Genomic DNA, 8,884 nt, shown 5'->3' on the forward strand with positions numbered 1-8,884 from the left:
TGGAAGAGCAATAGAGACATGGATCTCTCGTTCACAGAGAATTTTGACATGAGGACAAAGTTCGAGGCACGTCTCAAGGTAGACACTACCCATGCAGCTCAAGAGAAAGAGGCCTCGGTGGCGGGTCACATTCCCGAAGTTGACCCGGTGATCGAGCTGGTGGTAGAGGTGCCCCCAGGCGAAAGGCCTTAATAACTTTGTCTTGTTTATAATTTTCTTTTTAAACTGAGTAGGCCTGCGTACCATAGCTTTTTGGGGTGTAGACAAATAATGCTCGAGCCCCCGAGCACAGTTGTATCTATTTTTCCATTTAAAACTATGTATTTTGCACTACTTTTAAACTCCTTTGATTCTTTTAGTTCATCATAACATTGCATTCATGAGAACAAGAACCCTAGGTCCTGCTTTATTTGGTTTGGTTCTATAAATTCAACGTAGCTGCCAGGAGAATAAGCACTCAAACCGATTTAAATATTTGATTTGGTTCTATAAATTCAACGTAACATGACTGGCATGAGAACAAGAACTCAAACCAACTCAAATATTTGATTTGGTTCTGTAAGTTCAACATAACATGACTGCCACGAAAATAAGAACATAAAACATTTTAAATATTTGATTTGGTTATGTAAGTTCAACGTAACATGACTTCCATGAGAACAAGAACTCAAACCATTTTAAAGTGGATTCCAATATTTAGTGTCTCTTGTAGGCCGTATTCCTAGAAGTAACTTTAACGCAAAATTTAACACAGCTTAGCATCCTCAAGTTCCTACAACTCAAGATGGAGCCGACCTGTTGTGCTTGACCCTTTAAACGTTTAGTGTTTTCTCAGGCTTGAAGTACTCGAATTAACTTGTCGTCCTCCAGTGTCAATTAGGGGCTTTAACTTTTCCCCCTGAGAGTATATCTCAAGGATTTCGTTTGCCTTTCAAGATCATCTCACAATTCCTCGTGCTCGATGTCCTCGGGAGGTGATGTTAATTCGTACTAGCACTACTAGGGGTTACTTTTAGGGTCTATTTAGCTCAGATCCTGACAACATGTCAAGACTAACTCGGTCAGAGCTTCCCGAGTTTGATGTCCACGACAGGTGACCTTTAGTCCACTCGCGTTGACTGGGGTTTTAGCGTTAGGGTCCCACAAAGTATTGATTTGAAAGTCTGGTGACTTCAGTCGATGCCCGAGTACAAGTGACTCGGCCGTCCATTCACATCTCGAAGATTAGGATTTGGTTGTTACTCCTCGGGCGCGCATTGTCCTCGGGAGGTAACCTGAATCTCTAATTTCACATTACTGGACTTTTTACGCTGGGTTTTCTCTAGGTTTTCCAGCTATGGGATACCGCGACACTAGGGGTGCTTCACTCGTTGACTAGCCAAGCTCCCCAGGTCATGGATTTCCCGACGCTATAATATTTGCAACATTTGAAGGACTTGGGCATAACTCCTCGGGCGCAGTGTCCACGGGAGGTGTCCCAAGTCTGCTCTATGACCGAGTACAGAGTACTCAGTCTTCTGTTCGCATCTCGAGATCAAGAGACTTGGTCAGAGCTCCTCTGGCTCGATGTCCACGGGAGATGACAAAAGTCTACTCTCGCACTACTAAGAATGTCTAATGTTGACGGTGAGAACTCGTCAACCAAGTTAAGTTAGAAAAATAGAAATGTAGAGATTATCAAAAGAAAAGCTTTAGAAATCTAAGTAGAAACTCCAAGAATAATTGCAGAAGAAAAATGATGAACTCAATTTTTATTGATTATGGTGCACTGCTACAGTGATTTTTCCAACCCCTCCAATGTTGAAGGAGGGTTCCCTTTATAGTGGGCTCTAATGGCCCTTGATACAGTATGGTCCAGTGGACCAGATGGTACACAAGTACATTCTCAAGAGAGTGGTATAAGGTGTAGTGCTGTTGGGAGAGTGGTGGTCGGCTCTAGTGCATGTCAGAGACGTGGAGGTGGTGTTGCCATTACTCGTACTATCCTTAACCACCAGTACTTGTCGGGTATAGGTATCAGGTCTGTCCCTTGATCCTTGCAGGCATGTACGTACCCCTTTAGAGGTACCCTGTTCGTATTTTTTGTCTCATGTGGGCCACCTTGAATGACATATCTGGTTGGCCTTCTTGTAAATGGTTCCAATTGGCTAATTGAAGAGAGTGCGCTTCGTTGGTGGCCCCAACCTCACCAAGTGACATAGGGCCTTTTCTACGAGGTGGGTATAGCATGTTATTAGGCTAGTGAAGTTTCACGAGGACGTGGGAAGGTCCTGGCACCGTGTGCACCCGCGAGGCGTAAGGTGTCATCTACACCTTCAAAGCAACATGACCGCGAGGCGCGAGGCTATGGGAGCACCGACGCGCGTTGGCCCCTGGCCGAGGCCCTTTGGGGTGAGGCCTTTATGCGTGCAAGGCCTTCGGGCGAGACCCATTGGGGCAAGGTCACCATGCACGCGAGGCCCTTGGGCGAGGCCCTTTGGGGTGAGGCCTTTATGCGTGTGAGGCCCTTGGGCGAGACCCATTGGGGCAAGGCCACCATGCATGCATGGCCCTTGGGGGTGAGGCCACCATGCACGCGAGGCTATTGGGGGCGAGGCCACCATGCACGCGAGGCCATTGAGCGAGGCCCTTGGGGATGAGGCCACCATGCACACGGATCTCAGGTGGCGTCGCGAGGCCAGCACGCGCATAACCATGCGGCGTTGCAAGGCCAGCGTGCGCAGCCCCCAGGTGACGCGCGAGGGGCTCTTTGCATGGGGACTCCCTGGGTGCATGGGGGCTCAACACGCTGAGAATTTCCGTCGAGGTGTACTGGTGTTGGGCATGCCGGGAATAGCTTCATGTGCCTCCTTTGCGAGAAGAAGATCCCCCATGGGGTTCGTGGCAGAAGTAGGTGTCTAGGCGTTTGGGGGACCTTGGCACGTGCTTTGGATCTTTCACAAGCATGGAGTTTTGAGCATCCACATCTAATTTCTAGGTGCTAAGCTCTATTCTGCTTGGAACAAGCTTAGTCTCCTAGGCTAGAATCGATTAGTTCCCTAGGTTTTTCTATACTCTGGGTGGCGACACTAGGCTTACTTCTGTTTGACAAGCTTAGTTTCCTTGGATGGCGACACCAAATACCTCTTTCCATAACACAAGAAGATAAGACTATTTAAAAATTATTATAGTATGGATGGTTAAAAAGTGGTAAAGTCCAAAACCAAATAAAAAAAAGGCGGCACCTAACTCCCGCTAAATTGAAAAAACAAGCATTTTGGTCTCTGCTTTTTTTACATGTAAAATAAAATAAAATAAAGAGAAAGAAACCCTCTCTCCCACCCGATCATTATACTTTCCTTTCTCCCTCTCTCTATTGCATTTTTCTGCTAGGCCCGAACGACGACGACAGGGGTCGGGGAATGGTGGTCGACGGCGGCAAGGGGGTCGGGGTCGGGCTGTTAGGCTGCAGGGGGCTCGAGGCTGGGCTCGATAGCAACGACTGGTGGGTCGGGGTTGGGTTCGACAGCAATGACTGGTGGCTCGAGGGCTGGGCTCGACGGCGGGTGGGGGGATCTCGGGTCTGGGCTCGACGCCACAGGGGCTGGGCAGGACGTGGAGGCTTGGGGGCTCGTTGGGGCTGGACGGCACGGAGGCATGGTGGCTTGTTGGGGCTAGACGACTCAGAGGCTCGATAGGTATGCGTGCTTCTTTTTCTCATTTGTATTTATATATGGCCTCACTCTCTTTTTGCAATTAACACAAGATGCTTCCCGGAAAAGATGTAGCAGCACTCATGAATGTGAAGACTAGAAGGCTTGCTTACAGTAGTCAAAATGTGAATGGGGTAAGACTGCTAAACCACTCACATATGTATCTTTTCAGTCATCCCTATCCATACTTTTTCTACTATGCATTTGTTATTACTTTTAGGATCTCTAAAGCTCTGTTTGATAATTGGATTCTATTGAGAGAGCAGGCAAATCATTTTTTGTTAAATCTTAAACTTTGTGGTAGGAAAATGTAATGTATATTGATAGTATTTAGAATGATTATATTGACTATGAAAGATACAAATTTCAAAATAAAGTTTTATATGGTTAGCTTTCTCTTTCTTTAACTTTAGTTGTTGTTGTTATCATTGTTTTTTTTTTTTTTTGGTTCTGATTGAATTAGTCTTGGGCTTGGTAACTGGACAAGTTGTAATTTAAGATATTTTGTAGCTTAACATAGTTCAGAGTTCGATCAGCTTAAATATGGGCTTGTTCGGTTCCCTTTATTATTTATACTTTATTTTAATGTAGACTCATTTCATTTGACTGAAAATAAATGCCATGCAGTGTTATTGTCGAGGCTCTTAAAGTGGACAGTCTGCAGAAGCTTTGCTCATCTCTAGAACCTATTCTTCGGAGAGTTGCAAGACTTATGCCTTAATGATTTCCCTTTCTATGTGGTCTAGTTCTTGGAGTGGCTGCTACTATGTTCAATTCATGTTCCTCACCCTGTACTTGAGTCGCATAATAAACTCATAATCATTGTTATCATTGTACTATTTGGCTATTGAGATTCTAGTAATTTATGTAACATTTATTGGAATGTAATGAAAAATATATATAATCTCACTGACTGATTAGTATAAATGGTACTTATTGTGCAAAAGTCACTAATACCTAGTCTTACATTATCCGTGGCTGAACTTTTTCTGATAATTTTACTGATACGTTTCCTGTTTCTTAAAAATCAACATATATGGGAATATGAATTAGGAGAAAGATATAATTTTTATGTGAATATACTGATTATCATTTTTCTTTTGTGTATTAGTCAGCACCTTTGTTTTACACTTTTTTTTGCTTGTGATGTTTAACAGGTCAGTGAGGAGGTTGAACGTGCTTTGGCGAAGGTAGGCCCTCCGATGCTTAATGGAAGGTCTGAGAAGTTGTTGTCTGTTGTGTAGCCAGTTTGAAATTTCTGGAAATATATAATCTGTTTCTAAATTTTATATTAGTTTTACTTTTTGAGATAAGATGTTTAGGGTTGGTGCTGTTTCCTAAATTCTAATAATGAAGATTTTAGGTCTTCCCCAAAACGAATTGAAGGTCCAGATGGTCGAAACTTGCAGCTGCACTTCAGGTCTAGGTTATCGCTTCCTCTCTTCACGGGTGGCAAAGTGGAAGGAGAGCAGGGTGCTGCAATTCATGTTGTTTTGGTTGATGGAAGCACTGGCCAACTTGTAATATCTGGACCTGAAGCCTCTGTGAAACTTGATGTTGTTGTGGTTGAAGGTGATTTTAACAATGAAGATGAAGAAGGTTGGACCCAAGAAGAATTTGAAAGTCATGTAGTGAAGGAACGTGAAGGGAAAAGACCTTTGTTGCATGGAGATCTTCAGCTAACCCTCAAGGATGGGGTAGGAACATTAGGGGACCTTATATTTACTGATAACTCTAGTTGGATAAGAAGCAGGAAATTCAGACTTGGATTAAAGGTTGCCTCGGGTTTTTGTGAGGGTATACGCATACGTGAAGCAAAGACTGAAGCTTTTACTGTTAAAGATCACAGAGGGGAATGTATGTTTCTGTCATTCTGTGTCCTATCTTATTGTTCTTTTTTCCCCAATTATGTTTATTTATTTTTTTGCTTTTTGTATCATCCCTTCAACAGTATACAAGAAACACTATCCACCAGCATTGAACGATGAGGTGTGGAGATTGGAGAAGATTGGCAAGGATGGATCATTCCACAAGAGGCTTACTAATTTTATCACTCTCATGTTCTTTAAGGCTGTTCATCAAATGCCACTTTGATTATTTCTTACTTGTTACTTTAACATTTGCATATTTTCACTTGTTACCATCTTTACAATTCTTCCGAGACTTGTTTGTAGATGAATATCAATTGAACCTCTACTTTCCTCAACAGAATGCTGCATACCTGATCATTCGAGCCATGAAGACATTGCATCTTCGTGTACAGCAACAGAATTCGACAGCATCGAGAATGGCCGAAGTTTTAGAGGCACATCCTAAGGTACAGGATGCAGCAATTTGTCACTAGACAGATTATAATTTAATACTTATCTTTTTATTTGTTAGTATCGTGTATTGTAAATTGATAGTGTGACAACATTTTTTACAGGTGGCTCAGGTCTATTATCCTGGCTTGAAAAGTCATCCTGAACATGAACTTGCCAAGAGGAAAATGACTGGTTTTGGTGGTGTTGTCAGTTTTGATGTGAGCATTGTTGACTATTTTTCATCTGTTTAACTTGATGGGACTAAGTTCAATTCCAGCCATTATAGAGGATTCCTTTCAAGTTTAAGCTTGGCCAAGGTATTAATTATTAACTAGTGTTGGTGGTATTGTATTTTTTTTTCTTTTATAATCATTATGTCTTGTGTTGGTGGTATTGTATTGAGTGGTTCTGATGCTGCTGCAAATAACTAATTTAGATGGCTTTCGAAATGATGCTTTTTCTTTTTAGGATCTTTAGTCTATAATTTATATATGTATATTTCATGATTTCAAAATCCAAAACAGAAGCACACACTTCTCTTAATTTTGATTTGGTTTAGTTAATGAGTATTTCGAAATCCCCAAATCACTATCTCTCTTTTTTTATTTTTTTTAAATCCCTAAATAAACTTTGTCCATAGTATATATTATCTACCATTAATCTATGGATCCTAAATAAATTCTTAAGTATTTTTCTTGCTTAGTTTTCACATTTTATTAGCACAACATGTGTACAAATTTCCTTTACTTGAAAATAGAAAAGAAAATTGACTTAGTTGTTTTGGGGTGATAAGTCACTTGATTGTAAGATGTATATATATAGTGATTCTATGGCTTTGTTTTCACATTTTATTTGTACAACATATGTACAACACAACATATATGTTATTAAGCTTCACTTGAGATTCATTTATGCACTATTGTAAATTTTGTTGTTTTGGGTTTTTCTTATTTTTTCTAGACTTTTTTTGGTGGGGAAAAAATAGGATTTGATTTCCTAATATATGTGGGATAATGGGTTTTGGGTTTTCTTGTTGGACCACTCCTGGCTTTGAATTTTCCATGGGGTTTGCCTAGCCAAACTTGGTATCTTTTTTCTTTGCCTACATGTTTGTATCTAATTTTTCTTCATGTGTAAAAAAGAGAATGAGACATTAAATATAAATTGGAGAAAAGGCAGTATAATTTGACTTAGATGTATGCTTTACTCTATTCATTAATCTGTGATTCTTATTTGCATGATTTGGAGTGATTTCTTTTCATTGTGAGTTTGTCACTTGCTATTATTTTTTATTGGGTTTATGATAAATACTCATGTTGTGTTGATCATTTCAGCTAGTAGATTATTGTTTATCTATTGAAATAAAATAGAAAAAAAAGAGTGCAAGTAATTTTTTTGTTGATTAAACTATGTGTTGATATTTATTAACTCCTAATTTATACTTATACCATATATATATAGTGATGAAAAGACTAGATTCCTAATCACTGAAGAATATGTATACCATGCTAATGATCTGCAATGAAGTATTTTACTTGGGTATATACTATATATTTAAAATTAGGAATATATGTAATTTTTAGAGTAAATTGTTGATTAAATTATTCTTGCAGTTAGTTCATGTTAGTCAACAATAAAAAGAATGAAAATGATGATAAGAAATGAAAATTTTGAAACCAATGCAAAATCTTAATATTTATAAGTATTGAAAGCTAGTTATCTTGATTGGGATGTTGTTTTGTTTTATTTTAAAGCTAGTTATTTATAATACTGCACTACTTTGTTAATTTCAACTAACAAAAATTTGAATTCACATTTGCTCCAAATCAAACAAGTAAAAGAATGCATTCAAAAACAGAAATGAAATAAAAAGTAACAGGATTAACACTATGTAATAAATTTCTTTCTTACCATGTCTTATATACACAGTTTCCATTAAATGTGCTCAAAGGCTACAAGGGATATTACAGAAATTAACAAAGTTCACTGTTCATACTAGTGGTAATATTGGCAAAGATGCTCGGCATTCCAGGCATGGGGAATCAATTCCCCACTTAGTAGGGCCAATTTGTATGTCCCCGGACATACAATGCTCTCGACTAGGTATGGGCCTTCCCAATTAGGTCCCAGCACTCCTGCACCAGGGTCACAGGTGGCTAAGAAGATTCTTCATAACACTAGATCTCTGACCCTAAACTTTCTATCCTTCACTTTAGAATTGAAATACCTGGCTACCGTCTACTCATATGATGCTACTCGAAGCTGAGAAGCTTCACAGAGCTCCTCCACGAGGTCCAGGGGTTCTCACAGCAAAGCATGGTTCGTGGTCAGATTATACGTATATCGTCGGTGCGTGGAGATTGCTGCCTCAAATAGGAGCATAACATCATATCCATAGGCCATGGAAAACGATGAGTGGCCGGTGGAAGTCCTAGTAGTGGTGCGATAGCTCCATAATGCCCTAGGAAACTCCTTGGGCCAAGGTCCTTTTGCTTGTTCCAGTCTTTTCTTCAAAAAGTGGACTTGAGTGTCTTGTTTACTACTTCCACTTGGTTGTTTTCCTGCGGGTGGGCCATGGAGGAGAAACTCTTGATAACTCCATACTGTTGACAGAAGTCTGTGAATACTTCACTATCAAACTACAATCCATTGTTGGAGACTATCTTCATCGGGAGCCCGTATCGGCAAATGATGTTTTTAATGAAAAAATCCAAGGCAATTTTAGAGGTGATCGTTGCGAACGGCTCGGCCTCGACCCACATCGTGAAGTAGTCGACGACCACTATGACATACTTTACCCCTCTCTTTCTTGTAGGCAAGGGCCCGATAAGGTCGATACCCCAGATAGCGAAAGGTCATGGACTGGTCATTTACGTAAGCTCATTTGGA

At 40.4% G+C, this 8,884-nt stretch overlaps 1 protein-coding gene across 1 annotated transcript; it reads left to right on the top strand.

Moving 5' to 3' along the window:
* Positions 1 to 1,832: 1,832 nt before the first annotated feature.
* On the top strand, positions 1,833 to 5,819 carry LOC133825306 (calmodulin-binding protein 60 D-like). Its single transcript, XM_062258268.1, has 5 exons — positions 1,833 to 2,020; positions 4,320 to 4,392; positions 4,850 to 4,908; positions 5,056 to 5,549; positions 5,644 to 5,819. Exons 1-5 carry the CDS (start codon positions 1,833 to 1,835, stop codon positions 5,784 to 5,786), a joined length of 957 nt encoding a protein of 318 aa, XP_062114252.1. The 3' UTR covers positions 5,787 to 5,819.
* Positions 5,820 to 8,884: the final 3,065 nt, after the last annotated feature.

The sequence above is a fragment of the Humulus lupulus genome, chromosome 3 (genome assembly GCF_963169125.1).
Source record: "Humulus lupulus chromosome 3, drHumLupu1.1, whole genome shotgun sequence".
Taxonomy (NCBI): domain Eukaryota; kingdom Viridiplantae; phylum Streptophyta; class Magnoliopsida; order Rosales; family Cannabaceae; genus Humulus; species Humulus lupulus.